The sequence below is a fragment of the Cavia porcellus genome, unplaced genomic scaffold, assembly GCF_034190915.1.
Source record: "Cavia porcellus strain 051 isolate PalLab524CR breed Dunkin Hartley unplaced genomic scaffold, mCavPor4.1 scaffold_5, whole genome shotgun sequence".
NCBI lineage: Eukaryota > Metazoa > Chordata > Mammalia > Rodentia > Caviidae > Cavia > Cavia porcellus.
In genome coordinates, this window is record NW_026947488.1 from 51,844,469 (window position 1) to 51,866,651 (window position 22,183).

The 22,183-nt window shown below is 43.5% G+C and overlaps 1 protein-coding gene across 5 annotated transcripts in view; it reads right to left on the reverse strand.

Annotated features, from left to right (window-relative positions):
- Pfkfb4 (6-phosphofructo-2-kinase/fructose-2,6-biphosphatase 4) overlaps positions 1-22,183 on the reverse strand; it is a 54,760-nt gene that overhangs the window by 5,062 nt on the left and 27,515 nt on the right. For all 5 annotated transcript variants that reach the window (XM_013159974.3, XM_013159975.3, XM_013159973.3 and 2 more), the window contains one exon: positions 252-356. In XM_013159974.3, the coding sequence (XP_013015428.3) occupies positions 252-356 (105 nt within the window). The remainder of the gene's footprint in view (positions 1-251; positions 357-22,183) is intronic.

A 22,183-nucleotide genomic window follows, 5' to 3' on the forward strand; every position in this document is an offset into this window, starting at 1 on the left:
AAGAAAGATGAAGGCCTGGGGCAGGGACACAGGCAGGCCACTCCTGAATCTCAGGCCTGGCACCACATCCCAGTTCCTTGGCCACTGAAGTGCCCTGGGGAGGGCTGGCCTGGGAATGCCAGCCGACGCTGAGCTACCCCCGGAGTGCAAGGAAAGCCAGGGCCACTCAATTCAGCTCACATTCAGACACACCCAAGCCCTCAGCCTAGGAAGGCAGCAGGTGCCAGCACTGCGTCCCCTGACCCACCTACCTCCCCTTTGGGGTAGCGATACCGGTACTTGTCCTGGTCCCGCAGGGCAAACTCCAGTGGATAATGATCCTGAATTTCCTCGTAGGTCATTTCCTCACAGACACCCTGGGGAGATGCACAGACATCACACGTTCTACCGCAGGCCTACACAGCCTCGGCGGGTGGCAAGCAGAGGAGACAGTTCCCAGGGTACTTCCTGGGCTTTCTGAAGCCTGGACTGTTTGGAAAAGCAGGTCCTGCAGACCCCTGAGCATGGTGGCAGCTGCCTGTCTGTAAGAAGCTGCCAGAGGAGACAGGGCAGGTGGTGCATGCCTGTAATGCCAGTACTCGGGAGGCAGAAACAGGAAGATCAGCATGAGTGTAAGGCCAGCCTCGGCTACCCGGCCAGTCTGAACGACACAGTGAGACCCTACCTCAAAATAACAGTGACAACAACAACCATAAAGAGAAGCTACCAGGACCATTCCCATCCACCCTCTATCACCTATCCATCAGGCTTATAACATAAAAACAAACAAGAATGTTAGCCATATCTTTTCTGTCCTGCAGTAATTGTAATGCAAACATCATTTATAGCATCAGGACACACACACAACACAGATTCCTGTACACAGAAGTGAGAACCAAACAGAACAGAAGTCATCTAACCAGCAAAGAAGAACGTTAACTAAAAACACTTAGGTAACTGGCTGTGGTGGTACATTCCTGCAATCTTAGAACTTAGGAGGCTGAGGCAGGAGGACTGCCATAGTCAAGATCAGCCAGGGCTACATAAGGAGTCCCTGTCTCATAAAACATTTTTTTTTTGCTTGTTTTTTAAAAGAGATATTCCAAAGGAGACAAAGAACAAAGAGCAAAGGAGAAAAAGAGCAAAACAAAACTGTAACACTGAACTCTACCCAGTTACATTACCAAAAAAACAGCAGAAAGGAACTAAGTAAATTTTTTTCCTGTTAATAACTTCTACAGTGTACTTTATTTATTTCTCTATTTATGTGATCTTGCTTAGGAACATCTTTGAAAGCTTTAAAGTAGTGTTCTTTATAATAAGAACACTGCCTGCTTTCCAAATCACAGAAAAGACACTTTCACAGAGAAAAACTGAAAAGAAAATTTCATGATATTGAAAACAAGAACTTCCAGGCATGTAGTACACAACTGTAATTCTAGCACTTGAAATGCTGAGGCAGGAGGATTGCCTCAATTTCAAAGCCAGCATGGGCTGCACAGTAAGTTCAAGGCCACCCTGAACTACATAGCAAAGCTCTCTTTAAAAAAACATCTGGTGTGGTGGTACACGCTTATAATCCCAGCATTCGAGAGGCTGAGGCAGGAGAATCACCTGGAGTTCGAGGCCAACTTGGGCTACATAGTGAGTTCAAGAGTAGCCTGTCTCAAAAAATGAAAAACAAAGAAAGAAAGAAACAAAGAAACAAAGAAAGAAAATAAGAAAAAGAAAGGGAAAACAACCACATCAGTAACAGTAACAATAATAACAAGGAATGAGGCAGTGAAACACTTGCCTAGCAAGCAAAAGATACTGGGCTTAATCCCCAGCTTGTCAAAAAAAAATTAAATAATAACAATAAATGTAACAAAAAAAAACAATAAATGTAACAGATTTAGATCCTTTAGTGAAAAAACTCATTGTCAGGTTAAAAAGAAACCAAATATGATACCCCCAGTGAGCCTGCCCCATTTGGACCAGAGGAGAAGCCACACCCCCAGTGAACCCCCTGCAGCGGGCTAAGAAAAAGCCACAACCCCAGTGAGCCCTCTGCTGCAGGCAGGGAGGAGAGGAAACCATGCCTTGCAGTGAGCCGCCCACTGTGGGCCCAGGAAGCCACACTCTATCAGTGAGCCCACCACTGTGGCCTGGAAGAAAAGAGGCCACAGCCAGGGAGTGTTGGAAGGCCACTGCCCGCACCTCTCCTCTACCCCAGGGCCTCTGACCAGCCCAAACCCTGCACCATGGGGTGGGGAGCCAGTGCAGGAAACACCCACGCTGATTCGGAGGAACATGGGAAAGAAGCAGGGCGCACTCATGGACTTCCGGCCCACCCAGACAAGTCCAGGAGAATTATTAGAAACCACACACCTGAAACTTCTGAGATGATAGCAACTGGAGTAAAGAAACAACTTAGGGCTTGGATTGTTTGATTGACTTTGCAGGCCTATACCTGGTAGTCTGAGCAACTACATAGAGGATAACAGTATGCAATATAAGAGCAACTATTGTTGATTCCCTACTGTCTTGTTTTTGAAATCCAAGATTATTCTCATTCTCTGTTCTCTTTAAATTTTTACAAGGTGGTACACTCCTGTAATCCTAGCACTTGGGAGGCTGAGGCAGGTAGATCATTGCAAATTTGAAACCAGCCTGGGCTACAAAGTGAGTTCAAGATCAGCCCGAACTGCATAGTGAGGCCCTGTCTCAAAAAGACAAACAAACAAATGAACAATAAATAAATAAATTAAATTAAATGTACTCTTTTATCTAAAAAGCATGACATGCCAGCTTCCAGGGCATACATCTGTAATCCCAGCTACTAGAGAGGCTGAGGCTGGAGGGTCACATGTTGAGGCATTGTAGGCAAGATTTTGTGTCAAAATTTTAAAAATAAAATAAAAGAGGGAGGAGATCACATATCTAAGTCAGTGCTCCCTGGCCTAAACCCATATTCTGCTTTTTAAAAAGATACACCAAAAAAAAAAAAAAAGATTAAAAATTTAATGGAAATATAACCAAAATATATGGACAAAAAGCAGGCTGACCCACCAAAAATTATGAGATACTATCTCACACCCATTAAGACGGTGACTATGAAAAGCCAGAAAATACTGTGTTCCACTGTTGGGAAACCCAGGGGCAGGATCTGGACCACTGTACCAGGATCCACCCCCTGTCACTCATCTCTGGAGAGCCCGTGTGAACATCCAGATGTGTACCATCAAGGCAAGGGCTGCCCAGGTGCTGTCATGTCCATGCAGCTAGGGAAGCAGAGAATTTCTGCAGTCAGTACGACCTTATGTCAAGGGATGTGAAGACGAGTGATGAGGAAGCGTTTTCCTAACCAGTGAAAAATAGCGCAGCCATGTGCTTCATTGCACACAGTGTGTTTAATACAGGGGTGTAGGGGAATTACAGCCTCCACACAGCACTGGTGACGATGCCCAGTGGTGCACCCACTGAGGAAAACACCACAGCAGCTCCTCTCAATGAAAACAGAATTCCCACACAACTCAGCAATTCTAGGTCTACTTAGATAGTGAGAGGAACTGAGTGGAAAGGAACATCTTAAACAGATCCTTGTATTTTCCTACTCAGAGCTGCATCCTTCACAATGGCTAAAATCTGGAGAAACATCTGTGGATGGATCAGAGAATACACACACAATGGGATATTACCCAGCCTTGGAGTTAAGGAGAAGCCTGCTGCGTACTATAACGCGGATGAACGTGGAGCCAGGCTAAGTGATATACACCAGCTGCCACAAGACAAAATTTTATGGTTCCTCTCACCTCAGCCTTTGAGTGCTGGGATTACAGGCTTGCACCGTCCCACCTGGTGGAGAATGGAGAATTATTACTTGGTGGTCTAGCATTTGTGTTTTATAAGATGAAAAGAGTGGAGGAGAGGGAAAACAGTGGTGGCTGAACAACAGTGTGAATATATTTAATCCTACTGAAATGTACGCTCAAAAATAGTTAAAAGATGGGAGTGGTGGCACGTGACTGCAATTCCAACGCCCTGGGAGGCAGAAGGATTGCAAACTCAAGCCCAGCCTGGGCAAATCATTGATGGAGTAAGGCCATGTCTCCAAATACAAAAGAGCTGGAGATGTAACTCAGTGCAAAGGCCCTGGGTTCAATCACCAGGCTCCCTTGTCTCTGTCTCTGACTCTCTCCCTCTCTCTGAGAAAAAAAAAGTGAGGAGAGTAAATTTTATGTCAAGTATTTTTTACTACAATAACAAATAGCAAAAATAAGCCCAAAAAATGAAAGAAAGAAAGAGAGAAAGAAAGAAAGAAAACAAAAAGAAAAAGCAGCCAGGCATTGTGGTGTATACCTATAACCCTACCATTCCACAAGGCTCAGGCAAGAGAATCACTTTGAGTTCAAGGCCAGTCTGGGCTACAGTGAATTCAAGGCCAGCCTGAGCTACACAATGAGACCTTGTTTTAAAAAAAGAAAAAAAAAAAAAAAAAAAAAAGCAAAGGCAGGGATAGGTCAAATTACAAACCCCTGTTGCAAAGCATTTCATATTGAAAAAAAGAACAACCCAAAATGAAGACTAAACCGCGATAGAGTAACTGATACCAGATTTGTTCTGGTCCCAATATTATCAACTTTTTAAAGAGGGCAGAATATAGGTAACAAGCATTTTAGACACTAGTCAGCAGGGAGAGCAGGCCACAGTCCTGAGAAGGGGAGGTCTAGGAGTGCAGTCCTCAGACACTTCCCGCTCAGACCAGAATACAATGAAGGAGAAGGAAGGTACAAAAATAATGATAATAACAATTAAAAAAAAAAAACTGAGTTCCTGGAGCTCAAAGATACAGCATCTAGAGAGCAAACACACCTAATAAAAATGCAGAGCCGCCACCCCCATACTCCTTCAGCCCCGCTGCACTGGGCACACATTCTGGGTGCCTGCACGTGACAGTGGCACAGAACCGCCCCAGTGGACAGAGAGAGAGGCCTGAGCACGGTAAACCGAGGGCCGGAGCTCCTTGCCCTGCAATGGGACATTTCGCCGTGAGACGAGGAGCCCCAGGTCCCCTCCACTACCTGCCGCGCTGACAGGAAGGCGAGAAGCCCCCCCCCCCCCCACCGCAGCACCGCAGCAGCCAACCAGAAACTGCAGGACAGCGTGCTCCCGGCATCCGCGGGGCCAGCACCATCCAGCAGCCTGGCACTTGTGACAGAGAGGAGGATGTGTCTCACTGAGAGCTCCTGAACCTTCCCCCAAAGCAACATGGTCAGCTGTCAACCAAAGCAAACAAAAGCAGAAGTGAAGATCAGTGAAGACTGCTGCTTGGAAAGACAGCAGTCAAAACTATCCACACTAAAACTCAGGAAGGAAAAACCACAGATAAAAACATGAACACAGCCAAAAGCAAAACAGAAGTTCAAGGACCTGCGGGTTAATATCAAGCAGTCTAACAGACATACTGTTAGAATCCAGCGGGGAGGGGGGAAGGTGGCAGAATATATATTGACAGAAAAGATGGCTAACATGTCTTTGTTTTGCAAAGAAATGCAGTTCAGGCTGGCCTTGAACTCACTTTGTTGCTCACTATGTAGTCCAGGCTGGCCTCAAATTTACAGTGATCCTCCTGCCTCGGCCTCCCAAGAGCTGGGATTATACGCCTGTACCACCACCCCTGGCCTTTTTTTTTTTGAACTTTCTACTTAGAAATCCAGAAATCAAAAATCCCTGTCAACCCCAAGAAGGATAAACATGAAGAAGGCTACACCAAGGCACATCATAATCTAACACTAAAATCAGTAATGAGGAGAGAATACAATATTAAAAGAAGACAGCCAGCTAATCCCAGGTCTAATCCCAGCTACTCCAAAAGCTGAAGCAGGAGGATTGTGACTTCAGGGTCAGCCTGGGCAATTTAAGGAGACCTTGTCTCAAAATAAAATGTTTTTAAAAGAGCTGGGAATACAGCTCAATGGTAGAGTGTTTGCTTAGCATGTGCAAGACCCTGGGTCCATTCTACAGTACTAGGGAAAGAAGTCAGAGAAAAAGAAAGTCTATTCTTAGGGAAGAGCAAAGATGAGCATAACAAACTTCTTTCTGAACCAAGGCAACCCTCAGACTGTGGAATGATATCTTCACAGAGATGCTGTGCTTGTTCATCTCGTTTGCACCTCTAAGTCCTTCTGCCCCTCTCTACAGCTCTCCCCAGGAAGCTGAGCTTGGTGGGCTACACCTACAAGGTATGAGCACCCTGACAGCAGGCAGGGAGGGAGCAAAGCTAGTGGTTCCTTTCTAGTGTAAGGCTTCAGGGCCCAGGCCTACACCGGGAACCATCCCCGGGGCTGCCCACTCCTCGGGCTCCTGCAACCCTGGGGCCTCTTTCTCTCTTCTTTGCCCCAGGGGAGCAGTATAAGAGGGAGGATGCAACAGCCCCTGTGCTTTGTGAACCCTGCTCTTACCCTGTAAATAATCCCGTTGAGCCCTTATCAAATCAACCAAGCCAGAGTGATGGTTTCCTTTAAGTTCCACATATTCATAAGCAATGGCCTCAAACTCAGTAAGCCGTGAGTTTTAAATTACTTTATAAAAGCTCAAAATATATAATGCCAAAAGAGGATAAAATATGCACAGCAAAATAGAAATGAAAGAAAAACAGAGATATAATTACAGACTATTACTTTACAATCAACTGGTCAAAAAATCAGGACACAAAGTTTGAGTGATATAAACAAGCAGGAATTAACGAGTAATATGTACAAACGCACGGAAATGTTCAGCCACACCGAAAAGCCAAGACAATAGTGTAAGGAGCCCATACAGCCATCTCTCAGCATAAGTAGCTGCCAGTTTGTTCAAACTAAGCTCAAACCTGCTTCCTCATTCCCTGACCAACTGGATGACCTTGCAGTAAATGATGCCATAGCCAAAGGCCATGATAAAGATGAAGCAGTGAAGCAGGTAGTGAGAGGCTGTGAGTAGAATCTGGGGTGAGGTACGGATGCAGCCCAAGGTGATCCTTAGGAGGCAGCTCTGAGTGCAAGCAGGGTCTGTGATCTGTGCCGAATCAACAGCCTGTGGGCTGAGCGATGGGATGTCAACCTCATGGTCATTTCATGGGCTTCCAGCTTAGTGGGAGTGTGAATTCTCTCATACTGGCTTTTAAGTTGCTTGTTATTAGAGGCCATGTGGCAAGGAATATGGGTGGGCTCTAGGGGCTTACAGCACCCTCAGCCAAAAGCTAGGAAGAAAATGTGATCTTGGGGCATGCAAGGCACAGTGGTGCACACCTGAAATCCTAGTTACTCAGGAGGCTGAAGCAAGAAGATCATAAGATCAAGGCCAACCTGGGCAATTTCCTTTTATTTTAAAAACAAAAGCTAGAAATGATACTGACTTTTAAAAATAGTAGGGAATTAACACTAGCAAATATATTGCACATTGCTGTCTTAGAAGTAGTTACTTGTTTGCTTTCTGCAGGCAGCAAGACCCAGCCAGATCTTCCTCTGTTGGCTGCCACCATCAGAAGGCTTCTTTGCTGTGGACTTTTAGGGTAAGCTGGGAGATGCAGCCAGATAAGCCCCAGGTACCCACGGGCAACCATTGTAGACCCTTGCTTCCTTCAGGTAGCCAGTGCCCACCAGGTGAATCAAACACACCCTTGTGTGCCTCCTGCCATGGGGGGAGTCCTGGTGTAGACACACAGGCTGAGAGAAACAGCCCCACCACAATGCACCCCTGGTGATCAGGGAAGCCCCAGTGTTGCTGCATGGGTCTGGAGAAGCCCAACCCATACCCTGCTACCTCCTCATAACTGTTGTACTCTAAGAAAATAGCTTCATTATATGTGTATTATAGCAAACCTGTAAAGTGGCTTACTAAATGTGTTTGTTTTATCCTTTTTCCCTAACTGATATGTTAAGTGACCTAATTGATATGTTGAGCAATACTCTCCTCTGTAAAGAATTGCAAGAATCTCACTTAATTGATATGTTAACCATTGTTGCCCTCTACAAACTACAGAAGTTGTGCTAAAACAAGCTAACAAGTGTTGTTAATCACTGTTAGGCGCCTCTATTCTCCGCTAAAGAGCTAAAGAAAACTAGAATGGCCAATTAATTTACATTTGTTTAAAGTAACCTGCTTGTGTGCAGAGAGATTTGTGTATGAGTTTAACCCTTTACCCTGACCTTGACACATAACCGCCGTTTTCTGTTCTGTATGGCGCCTTATTGCCTCCCTCTCCCCTCACCTATCTATCTAGGCCATAAAGAATTTGGGTTTCTGGTGACCTCTCCCTGACCCGGTGATGATCTGTCATAAAATGAGCCTGCCCCAATTTTAAGAACTGCTTAGCTTAAAGAAATTACCAGGTAATACTATGGTCCAAACCCCGATTGGTGCTTTCCTTTTGTTCTGTATGTATCAAATGAGTTAGATATCAGATCTTTGTAAAACTTAAGTTCCAGCGTCTCATAACTCGTGACCCCTTCGCACTCACTAGCGAAGACAAGCTGTCCTGGGATAATTAACTCTCCACTTTCTTCTCCAAATATTGCTGCAGATGTGCCACTCCGAGATAATGTCAGTCTGTAGGATGGGAGTAATTTGAGAAACACCAGGAACTCCCGAGGTTGTCAGAGCTAAGTGGACAGCAATACAGTTTCCAGACTCGGGTCAACAAGTTTGATGGCTCTGCAGGTTTCTTTGTCTCCCCCCACCCTTTTCCTCCAGCCTCTTTTTAAAGTCCTCCCTTCAGTCTCTGGGGGACAGTCTCCAAATTGGCTCCCGGAGGCTGGTCGCCAGGACTGGAAATAAAGCCTTTGCCACCTAAATTTTCGGTCTCTTGCCTCCTTGGATTTTATACCGGGGCCCAAGTTATAACAATAACCTAGGGTCAGAGAAACTCAGGTGCCTGTCCTATTCCCTTACATCATGGAGAAGCAGCCTGGGAAGTGCTTGGGACCCCACAGCTGGCTTGTTGGGAGAAACCCAGAAAAATGTCAAGACGAAGGAGCAAAAGGTAATCTCAGACCTTTAGCCCATACAGAACAAGTCTGGGAGATACAGTCATGGAAGAAAATGGAAGTCACATACCTGAAATCTCTGAGAGGATAGCAACTGAAATGAGGAAACCACTTCATGAGACTGTAAAAGTGATCAGATGAGAAATAACATCTCAAGTAAAAGAAGGAATCACAAGCATAATGAAAGAATTGCTGAGAATATCTAAAGAAGATATAGATTAAAACAACAGAGGAGCATAGGAAAATGATAAAAACCTTGAACAAACAATATAGGAAGGAATTATAATGCATGAAACAGATTCAAAGAGATATCCAGGAAATTAAAAAGTCAATCGAAAGCTGGCAAAATCACTTGAAAGAGACTAAAAATAAACTTTCAGGTGGCTCATGCCTATAATCCCAGCACTCTGGAGGCTGAGCAGGAAGACTGTTATGAATTCCAAACCAGCCTAGGCTACAAAATGAGCTCAAGGCCAGCCTGAACCACATAGTGAGACCCTATCTCAAAAAGACAAAAAAAAAAAAAAAAAGATAGACTTTCAGACCTTGAAGACAGGATCACAGCTAGCAATCATGAAAAGGAAAGATCTCTCAAAAATAACAAGGTACCAGGAAATAACAATTTAATGGCTACAAAACAGTGCAAAGAAAAATAATTTAAGAATGATAGGTATCAGTGAAGAAGCAAAGATCAACATAAATGAAATAAAAAGGCTATTTACAGAAGTAATAGCAGAAAACTTCACAAACACGGGAAATGGATCTGGAAAACAGATAAGCAAGGCATATAGGACCCCAATTAACCATAACCAAGAGAAATCTACACCCAGACATATAATAATCAAGATTCCAAAAATTCAGCACAAGAACAGAGTATTAAAAGCTGTTAGAAAGGGGCGGGGGATTTAGCTCAGCGGCATAAGTGCCTGCCTTGCAAGCAGGCAGTCGTGAGTTCAATCCCTGGTACCATCTCATAAAAAGGAAAAAGACAAAAGAAAAAAAAAGCTGTTAGAAAAAAGAAACAGATCACCTATAATCTGGGAAAACCCATCAGAATCATATCATACTTCTCAACACAAACCATCAAGTCAAAAAGAGTTTGGAGGGGGCTGGGGATTTAGCTCAGCGGCATAAGCACCTCCCTTGCAAGTGGGCGGTCGTGAGTTCGATCCCTAGTACCAATAAAAAGGAAAAAAAAAAAAGAGTTTGGAATGAAATATTTCACACTTTGAAAGAAAACAACTTTCAACCCAGATTGATGTACCCTGAAAAACTATCTTTCAAAATTGATGGAAAAATAAGATACTTCCATGATAAAAAACAACCAAAGGAATTCATGACCACCAAACCAACCTTACAGAGAGTGCTAAAGGATATTCTAGAGAGAGATAAAGATGACCATGGTTCCAGGAGCAGCAGCAGAGGAGGATCACCAAACAGGACAGGCAACTAATGAAGGGGGAAAGAACCAACAGCAGGAGGATAGCATGACAGAGATGAACCAGTGTATGCTGGTTGTAACTATTAATGCAGATGGCCTCAATTCAGGAATAAAAAGAAACACAGGGAGAAAGGATCAAGAAACAAGCTCCATCAATATACTGTATACAAGAAACACATTTAACTCAAAAGGAAATTCATAGACTGAAAATCAAAGGAGAGTAAACAATTGTTCCATGTGACAGGAGACCAGAAAAAAGCAAGGGTAACTTGTCCATCATCCACAGAATGGATAAGAAAGATACGGTATTTCCATGCAGTGGAAAGCTACCCAACTATAAAGTAGGATAATCTTGAGGCTCCTGTAGCTACATGGATGCAATTGGAGAGCATGTTCATAGGTGAAATGATTTGAACTCATAAGGGTGAACACCAATTTGTCTTCCTAGCATAAAAAACTGAAGGAATAGTGAGATCCAAAAAGCACACTAGATACTATGAAAGTGATAGGGGAGGAAATGCCTAGGAGGGAAAGGGGGTAACTTCCCTCACTGTTAATTTCTTTTTGTCTTTGTCTTGGTCTGGTATCATTTTCATAATTTTGTTAGATTGGTTGTGTTCTGTCTTGTTTTGTTAGATTTTATTGTGGCTAATGGTATGGGTGGCTATTTTGAAGATAACGGGATATATTATGGTAACCACTGCTGGTTTCCTATTACCTTGTTTTGAAGTCTTATAATGCTTTCATTTTTTTGTTTAATTGGTTTTATTCTGTTGTGTTTTACTTGATTTTATTATATGTGATAGTATGGATGGCTATTTTGAAGAAAACAAGAGACATTATGGTAGCCATTGTTGATTTCCTCTTGTCTTGTTTTGAAGTCATGTAATGCTTTCATTCTTTTGTTTTGATTTGCTTTGTTTTATTCTCTTTAAAATAAAAATAATAATAAAAAGAAAAAGAAGTAAATATTCAGGGTACAAGATTTAGACATAAAAACAATAACACAAACTTCTTTTTGATGGACTTACAAACACTAGTGGTATATTTATCTATCTTGTGTGTGTATATATAATATATGCACACATACATATGTATATTTATATATATAATCTCTTCCTTCTTCCTTTTCTCCTTTCGCCATTCCAGTTGTTCTTTCCTTTTAAGCATTTTCTTTCACTTTCACAATATCTGTCGCACATTTTGGAAATTATTACCCTTTCAGTTTTTTTTACACTAGGGAGACAATAGAATATTTATACATGTGAGTTTGATTTATGTAATTTATGAGTATGGTCTCAAGTTGCATCCATTTATCCTTCTTTATGGATGAATAATACTCCATTGTATAAAAATACCACATCTTTAAAAAATTTAATTTTTTTTTTGTACCGGGGATCAAACTCATGATCTCACACTTGCTTACACTGCTGAGATAAATCCTCGGCAAAATATTTTTTAAAATACCACTTTTCTTTTTTTTTTTTTTTTTTTTTTGGTACTGGGGATAGAACTCATGATCTTGTGCTTTGCCACACAGGTGCTGTGCTGCTGACCTACATCCCTGGCCCAATACCACATCTTTTTATTCATTTTGTGTTGATGGGCATTTGGGTTGTTTCCAAGACTTAGCTATTACACATTGTGCCACTATAAACATGGGTGCACATATATCGCTGTGGCATAATGTTTTCAATTCTAGGAAAATGCCCAGCAGGGGAAAAGCTGAACTGAATGGGACCTCAGCCCTAGTTTCTTTAGGAATCTCCACAACTTAGGAAATTTTGAAAGATTAAATCTCAAATTTTTAAAGAATTTTAGAAAGGGGTGGAGATGTTGCTAGCCACCTAGCAACACTCTTGGATTCTGGGGAGCGTTGGGGGGAAAAATGACCCTGCTCCTACAAATTATAAGTAGATAAATCTGACAACAACCATGTGAGTTTGGAAAAAACATGAGCCCCAGTTAAGACATCTTAACTCAGCCTGATAAAACTCTAAGCAGAGAACCCAGCCCTGCTGGCCAGGCTCTGACTGCAGCAACTGTGAGGTAGTAAATGTGTACTTTTTTGAAGGCATCAAGTACGTGGTAATTGGTTTTATAGCAATAGATATGTAACACAGTGAGCATATTCATATTCATATCAGCCTTTCAATTGTGCTATTTGAGACTTTTCATAAAATATTATAGGGAGGCCAGGTGTGGTAGTGGCACATGTCTGTAATCCTAGTACTCAGGAGTCTGAGGCAGGATGATTGCTATGAGTTAGAGACCAGCCTGAACTACACAGTGAAACTCTGTCTCAAAAAGACCCAAAAGTAGGGGAGAACTCAAGCATATGATTTTAGAAATAGACCTTGAGGCAGGAGGATCATGAGTTTGAGACTAGCGGAAACAACAGACCCTGTCTCAAAAAAACATGCTGGGAGTAATGACACATGCCTAAAATCCCAGCATTATGGGGCTGAGGCAGGAGGATTGCTCTAAATTTGAGGCCAGCCTGGGCTACATCGCAAGACCTTTCTTCAAATAAAAAAAAAATGGACTAAGGAATAAACTTTAATTGTCATCAAAGAATTACCTCAAAGAATAAATAATTGGGGGCTGGGGATTTAGTTCAGTGGCATAAGCGCCTGCCTTGCAAGCAGGCAGTCGTGAGTTTGATCCCCGGTACGGATAAAAATGAAAAAGACAAAAAAAAAAAAAGAGAGAGAGAGAAAAAAAAGAATAAATAATTACCTCAAAGCCCTAGGTCAGAGACCTTTGCCAAAAAGCTAATTCCAAAGACTCAGAAAAGCCTGAAAATATGCCAGATTCATTTTTTAGGATCAGCACAATTCAGGTTTCTGAACACCCAAATGCACGACAACTGAAAAACAACAGACAAATATCACTTATTAATAAATGCTAAGCCAGGGTGCTGACACACACCTATAATACCAGCACTCTGGAAGGCTGAGGCAGGAGAATGGAAAATTCAAGTCTAGTCTGGGCAAGTTAGCAATTCAGCAAGACATATGGGTAAGTCCCAAACCTGGCCTGACTCTCCCAGCCCCAATCTGCTTGCCAGCTGAGGCACTACTGTCCGCAGGGAACTCAGCTCAGTACTAAAGTTGTCATCAGCAAACACGGAAAGGAGATAAGATAGGATAAGATAGAAAGGAGATAACAAGGAATTTTGCAGGTCCTGGAAACATCTGAGGATACCTGAAAGTTTACCTCGGACACTTCAAAGGACTCTTCACTGAGATGCAAGATTCATGGAAAATTTTAACTACATATGTTCATTGGGATCTTCCTGCCTAATGTCCCCTGCCTTCTCTCCATTTCTATGAAAGGGACACATTTCTTGTTTGGGGCAGGCAGTCTTACCATGCTCTCAACCTGAACCCAGGCACAATACATTCCATGCCACGCTGCCTTTGCACAAGTCTTGTAGTCTCTGCTGCTTACATAAGTTACATTTTGGTGCCAAAACCTGGTAGGGAGACAATCTCTCTTCGAAAGGCTTTAAATGCTCTTGAACCTTCACCCAGCTAAGCCCATCTGGCAACACCCCCAGACCACCAGACCACCATCCCTACAGCTTCTGCCATGCCAGATCTTGGGTAAGCTCACTCTCCTTCTAGGCTTCTGACATTCTCTGCACCTTTAGTGCGTGTGCACGCGCGCATGTATACACACACACACACACATGACTGTGCAGGCAGCCTCTTTTTCCCTTTGAAACTTAACCCCCTCTCCACTGAAACTCCTTCCTCTTTGCAGGTGACAGCTTCCCAGTTCTGCTCCCTTCTCTCAGCCCTTGGGTCAGAAAAAGGCTTGCTTCTCCTTCGGTGTCCTAGTGCTAGTCGTGGTTGGACACCAGGTGAGGACACTGGTTTCCCAGGTGACTGGTCCAGTGTGGTGACACCTGACCTTGGTTTCTCACCCATGTCCTTTAAGTGAAGATGTTCAGCAGAGGTGCTGCTGCAGCTCATTCTGCCACCCCAGATGTGACAGTCACCTTTCCCTGCTCCCGGTGGGAAATTCCCCTTCCTTCTTCTCCCACACCTTGCTCTGTACTCAGATGGAGAGGTGTCCATCGCCCCCTGCCTCTGCCAGCCTGCCTGCTGCAAAATCTCAAACTTCTTCACCTTTCTCCTGATCTAAAGCCTAAGTGGTTCTCAGTGACCACAATACTTTTAATTTTTCCATAGCAAGTAATTAACAGGAGATAATAATAATTTACTCATTTCTTAATTGTTGAATTTTATTAGGCAATCATAACCATCATGCTTGTTCGCCACTGTTTGTGCCATTTATAAAGCACTTTATGATGCTTTTTTAAAGAATGCTTTACTTTTGTGGATGAATCTTAGATTTTGGTTTCATGTATGTTATATTTAGACTTGCTTAGAGAGTTTGACTTGTAACTGCTATGGGTTTTAATCATATATATATATATATATATATATATATATATATATATATGCCTGTAACAATGCACAGGACTCTTTCTACCAGTGAAATGACACTAGGTCGGTGGCCATTCTTAAGACTTGGAGGACAGCTCTCACTGAGACAAACTGGCCTGATCCTCCTCTACATTACAGGAAATCTGGAGCCTTCTGGTCTGGTCTCACTTTTCCTGCTGCTTTTACTTTACCTCTCTAGAGACATGTAAAAGAAGCACTTTGCCAATAAGTTTTAGACTTTAAACCCTTTACCGTAAACTTATAAAGTTCTAGGTAATGATTTCGGTGCTGACGCCTCCCTGGCTTCTCCCTGGCTGACTCTCTCCCACTACCTCCACTGTTTGCCATTTTCTCTGAGACACACACCCAGGGGCCCTGCACCATAGCTCATGTGCCCATCCCAAGCCAGGGATCCCAGGCTGTGTGACCCTAGTACCAAATGCCCATGCCTAACATGTCCTGCCTGCCCTGCCCAGGGCCTGCTGCCCACCCTCACAGCCCTGGTGCCACCATAAAAATCAAGATCAAACACTGGAAAAAATGCTAACCTGCACAACACACCCTTACCCCATCTCCCAGCAAAACCCCAAACGCAGCAGGCCACACCCACAGCCATGCCTGCCAGTGTCCCAGGCCATGGCAACCTCTAGCTGGCCTGTACCTTGTATGTGCCCCTCCCCTCCCCAACTGTGGCTGCCTCCACCAGTGAACGAATCCATGTTCAGCTGAGTCCACCCAGAGCCATCTTCCAAAGGCTCCCCGGCCACAAAGCCCAGGACACCCACTCACCACTCTGCCACACACCCAACTCACACTGCTACTCCCTTGTCCTGTTCCTCCCTCCCTGCCAATCTGAGCTCTTTCTCTTCAGACTCTTAATATCCCACTTGCCAAAAGTTAACTTTAAATCTCTGTTAAAAGAACAGATATTTAAAAAGGCACAGCCCCAGTCCCCAGAGGACTGCCTCACATCACGATGTCCCTCCAGAACATCTTACAAGCCAGCCACTATTCAGAGATAATTTCTGTCTGCACCCAAACCTGGCCTCCTCACCCCCCTGGAAATAGTTAAAATTACCTTGCCATCAGCTGTGACTATCCAACAACTATGGCTATCAAAGTAACAGTGAGTATCCTGTACACCTAGATATTCCAAGCAGATAAACCATCAGCCTAGGGCCTATCTTAATAACTGGCTTTGCTTTCACAGGCATAAAAAGTTTTATGCCTTCTGATTCTTATTATGAGTGCTCACTAGTAATTAGCCTACAAAAGTTCTGACTAGTCTACATATAGTAACAATTTTAAAAACTGTAAGTTATTATAATTCAATTTAACCAAATATATTTGAATGCACTCTGATTTTATAACCAAATGGTTTTCTGTGTATTTGTTTATCTGTCTATCCAGTTCATAAATAGCTGTTTTATTTGAGCTCCACACATTTTGGAGGGGGCCTGGAAACACTACCTAATTGCCAGATGGTCAAAATGATGTTAAAACTGACTTATAAACATAATACATATTGTTTTCTGTATATAATGACTCAAAAAATCTGTCACTGATCAAAATTATGTGATAAATGTTATGATCTGGTTTTTATAAGTCATAAAAGACTTGTTATGGGGGGATTTAGCTCAACGGCATAAGCACCTACCTTGCAAGCAGATGGTCATGAGTTCGATCCCTGGTACTGATAAAAAAAAAACTAGAAATAAAAGACTTGTTATGGTAAATAAATGGGGACCCTGAAAGCTTGAGGAAACTAGTGGACAGGACTCTCTTTGGTGAATAAGGGAGTAGTTGCCTGGAAAAATTATATTCCCACTTTGTTCATTAACAGAGGCCCCTATAATCTTTATCATCTTATGGGAGGCTCCCCATTAAATGCTATTAAAAATATATCATTGTGGGGCTGGGGATTTAGCTCAGTGGCATAAGCGCCTGCCTTGGAAGCAGGCAGTCGTGAGTTCAATTCCCGGTACCGATAAAAAGGAAAAAGACCAAAAAAAAATTATATATATATATATATATATATATATATATACTGTCTCTCTTTCAGACAGAAGCTTTCTTTCTCTCAATAAATATATTCTGCTCTTAACCTCCATTGTTCCTAAAATTCATTCTTCAGTTTTGGAGAACATGACTAGACATCTGGTGCTTTGGCAGTTTCATTCCCCTATGTATTTTGGAGGATGGAGGTAAGGGTTTGCTTTTGTTCCATAGACTCAGGACTGGGACCCATCTAGGTAACAAATTTTTATGCTTCAAATTTTGCTTTTGCTTTGCCCATTGCTTATAATAATTTGTGACTTGTTTTTGCCCATTGCTTGTGATTTGTCTTTGCTCACTGTTGATAATTGCTTTATCTCTTACATAGATTTGTAAACATAATAATAAATCTAAGGTAAAACATGGGAAGGTTATAAGGTTATGCTAATTCTCTAATGGGACATTTTTATTCTTATTTTGTTCTAGTACATGTTGCATTTCAATTAGTTACTAAATTTACTGGTACCCCTTGCTTGATTTTATTTAAACAATAGTGCTAGAGAGAGTAACATTAAAATGCCACTGGTAGATTTTAATATAAACTTCTGTAAAATATTTCTCTTAAGTAAAATCTAGCTCAGACCTAAAAACTACACATGCTTAAAATAAGCCTGTGACTCCTTTTACCATTTAAACAGTGCTAGGCTGGTGGCTGGCCTCAAAGTCTTGGAGGACAGGTTTCACTGAGACAAACTGGCTCTGATCCTCCTCTACACTCTAGAGGAAATGTCAAGCCTGTTCTGCTTCAGTTTCCTTTCTTTGGCTTTACTTCTTATCTTTCCCCCCACTTTGTATTTTCTTTTTTAAAGGCATGTAAAATCTAGAAAGAACCTCCAATGTTTTCTCCTACTAAGTTAAGTCCACAGAAAATGAGCATTTGCTAACACCAAAGACAGCAAAAATCACCTTAGATGAGGGACACATGCCCCATTCCCGGTTCAGATGAGACATTGGAATTTTGCCCGTCCAGGAAAACACACATATAAGCCATGTCCTGGCTTAGTGCTCTGGGCAGGTCTCCTCCAGAGACTGAATCTGAGACACAGAGGAAAGAACCAACTTCTGTGTGAAACCAGAAGGAGCTATTTCCAAAAGCAGCACTTATGGGACCTAAACACATTTAGACTAAGGAGGCTCTCCAACCTTTCAAGTTGTGGACTTAAGAACATTTATTGTAAATTTATAGAGCACTAGGTAATGATCTTGCTCAGGCTTTTGACTACCTTTATAGAACTTTGACAGATAGTGGTTACTCTGCCAACTAATTAATCATAGCAGCTGCCACCCTTAAAAGCAGAGGACAGGTTCCCCAGCATCTGTTTGGTGAGTCCCTTTGAAGCCAGTGGCCAATGGAGTCAATGGAATGTTGACCAGACAGACAACTGGATTTCTTTCTGGAGACTGACCTCTGGTTGTGTGGGCCAATACAGACTGAGAAGTAGTGAGGGGTCATGGCCAGAACACCCATGGTTTCTGGTTCCCCAATTACAGACAAATCTCCACTTATCTATCATCCTTATTTCTCTGCTAGCAGACTAGGAACTCTCCTTAAGCTTTTCAAAGGATTTTTAGAGCATGTACACTACCCTCCCTTCAGAGATTAAGCTGAGTTTGCAACAATTGTTTACATTTCACAGCAGCTAATAGGGAATGACTTACATTTATGCCTTATATATGTTAACTAAGAAAAAGAGATTTCCTTTAACATTTTCTGTGCACTTAAAAGACTGATGTGCCTTTATTAACAGGTAAAATATAATTGATAGATGTTAAATGTTTAACTTGTGAGCTTCAAATAAAGCATAGCCATGTCCTGCTGCTAGCAAACATTGCCTAGGTAATTAGATAGAGGACACAAATGCCTTGGAGACTTTGCCCAAGGGCCCAGGGCAGAGTTCCTCAGGTTTATTTGTCTTTATCTATTTCCAAGGGAATCTCCTTCACAGAACAGACAGAAATGCTCTACCTCATCCTTTTACAATAAACAAACAGCAATAGCTTATAAAGTTATGCTTCTTTCTTTGAGCATTCCTGTCACAATTAGGCTTACAGAAACAAAGTTCACAAGTGACCTGGGGGGATAAGATTGCACACCACTTTGCCAGTGGTTAGGCTGACCAAACTGACCTTCCACTTTCTCCAGATGGCATCTACCTGCCCTGGAGTGGATTCAACCTAAGGGACGCCTTGAGGACATTTATCAAATAGGAATAAAAAAGGGATGCCTAATTATCTCTTTTTTGCATAGTTAGGTAGCTCAGTGTCAAAGTTTCATGTACTACAGGCCTAAAGACACAGCTCAGCAAAAGGTCCTGAGTTCAATTCATCTCTTATGTCTTGCTTTTTATGTTACAGACATGGGCAACACAATGCCAAAGCCCCTCACTCTTTGGAAGATGTTTGACCCTCCCATGTTGAAAAAGAGCTGTTTGATATTTCTCTGCATGTGTGCATGGCCTACCTCCTCCCTAGAGCCAAAATGAATAGAGAGAAGTATTAATATGATATTCTTTTACAAGTAAAATTGAAAGGGTTTTGACCCAGGCCAGATATTATAGCCAATAAAGCCAAGGAGCTCCTATCTCCCCCTACCCTTAGGAATTGCCTCTGGTGCCAAACTAAGACCAATGGGCTACCTGTATATCTCTAATGCCCACTTGGATTCCACCCCAAGCCGAGGCTACTTATGTGCCTCACTCCACGTGTTCCACGGAGAGATCGCCAGCCCCGGGGTAGAGATGCCACGCCCCAGGGGGTGGGGGTATCTCTCCCCACATTCCCAAAATAAAGGTTATTTATATTTTATATTTCTTATCTTTTTAGCCGCTGCCAGTCCTCCTTCCCCACAGTTCTATCAGATGGTTCCCTGACTGGGAACATCAGGCGAGAGACTCCTGGGGCTGGTTCCCAGTTTTGAATCCCCTGCTGTTCAGGACCAACCAGACTGCATCCTGCATTAATTCCTCACTTCTACACTTAGGAACTGTAAGCTTGGCTGCTGCTTCACAAACAACACCCACCAATTTACCACAGGTGAGCAACTCCCCAGAGACAGCCACTGAGCCAGGCTCACGTGGATTTTCTCCCCCCTTTGTGTGAGTTCGTGTCCCTTTCATGTCTTTTAGACAGCCCAAATCAAGGCCTTTCTGGGCAAGCTGATGTCCACTCTGGACTGCCCACACTGACAGACCCTCACTTTAGAGCTTTTTAAGTTCTCATGGCAGAGCGGTTACTCGGCCCACACAAATCCCACTCTTAATATTGGTGACGGCCAATTATTAAGAGTTTAGAGCTATAGAGCCAACCTATCGGCCTGGGGTACAGTGTGACGACAGACCACGGTCAGTTGCCCCATCTGATTGTAGCCCCATGGGCTAGACCCCACACCAGATTTTATCTCGGGGACCACTTCCTGTCCCCTCCCCAGAAACCATACCTATTTATGGCTTATCACACTGAGGACAAGCTTACAAAACTCTCTTATCTTTGTTTCGGGAATGTGCCCCTTTCCCGCCAGCTTCCCTGTCCCTTTGTCTCCTCCAGGATCCCTCCCCCTCCCCGCACTTAAAGAGATAACAGCGTCTTCCCTTGCAGCCTTTTGGAGTTTTCTCAGTGCCTCCTTTCCTCCCAGCTAACCCTCCTCCCACCACGCTGCCAGTGTCCCTTTGTTTCCCGTGCGCACCAACCCATCCCCAGCCACCGAGATTAAAAAAAAATGAGAACAGACAATGTTAAGAGATTCACATAAAACTGCTTTAGATTTTAAACAGCTTTTGATTCTCACACCACACTCCAATTCTGTGCAGTATCTCCGCTCTCATGTGGCGCTCCAGGTCCACATGGGGTCGGCATTTCTGTGCACCCCACAAACAGTTTCAGCTCCACGTGGCGACTAAGCTCCAATCCAACTCATTCCCCGCTACACTGGCCCATTTGTGCCGGTGCTGGCCCATTTGGCCATTGAGAGATACACGCGGGACTGTCCGCACCACGGGTTCAGCTCTTGGTGCCGCGTCCTGCGAGTGTGGCTCCCTGCGAGTGCGGCTCCTGCGGGTTACCGTTTGCCGGCTGCCGGTCGCACGCCTCTGAGAGCAGAGCCACACTTGACTAAAAGCTGTGACGCGTCTCCCAGCCCCGCCACCGCCGCTGCCACAGCCGGTCACTGCCATGGCCACTACTGCCCACCCCGCCTCCACCGCCACAGCTGCCGCCACTGCCGCAGCCCCGCCCCGCTGCTGCTGCCCTTTGTGCCACGCGCCGCCGGCTCCATCACTGGCAGCGGGTGGCCCCTGCACCACGGTCCCGCCACGGCCGGCACTGCCCCCCCTCTCCCGCCATCACAGCTCAATTACATATTTCCCTACGCCATCCCAACGCCATCATCGCCTTTCTGGGTGCGATCTTGGCCCGCCCCTGCATGCTGTGTCCCAGCGCTCGCCCCGCCCACTCTGCATGTTCCATCTCAGCCCAGCCCTGCGCGCTGTGTCACCACACTCACCCCGCTCACTCTTCACGTTCCACCTACACACTGCGTGCCAGATAATCTCTGCCCGCCCCAAGCGCGACTGTGCTCTCTATATAGGCGCGATCTGTCTCTCTCAGAGTTCCAAACTGCCTCAGACTCTACGAGTTTCCCAGACAGGCTTCTCCCAAATACAACCTCTTCTTTCAACACAGACACATACAACATCTTGAGGCTCCGGTCAAACATATTTTTTTTACAATTCAGTTCCACTCAAGAGAGGCTATTTTTATTACAATTTTCTACCATTTATTCAAGTTTAGTGGCCACCTGGTAATTTTACCAGCCTTGTTTATCAATTAAAGCCTACACTAATTTCCTGTTTTAACCACTAAAATTAAGAGATATTTATCAATTCCTTTTTGCTGGAAACCACTAGCTCTGTTCCAAGACAAGGGTTTTGTTAAATATTCTAATGTTGTCCACCACCAGTAATGTTCTCTGTTCTAAATTTATTGCTTCTACTGTACTGTGTTTTTGCCAATCTCCTGTTTAACAACTAAGTTATAATAACTTGAGAGTATATACTGTTAATAAATTTATTCATAAGATTGATAAACCTTTACTGCAAAATGTTTCCATTAAAGCCTTTTTTGTTAATTCCACATGGCACCCTGTAAAAAGCATTATAACATCCAGATAAAGCCTGCTTTCTAATCTAAAATGCCAATATCAAGCTCCTACATACTTACTTAATTCTACAGATACCTTTTACTGTAGT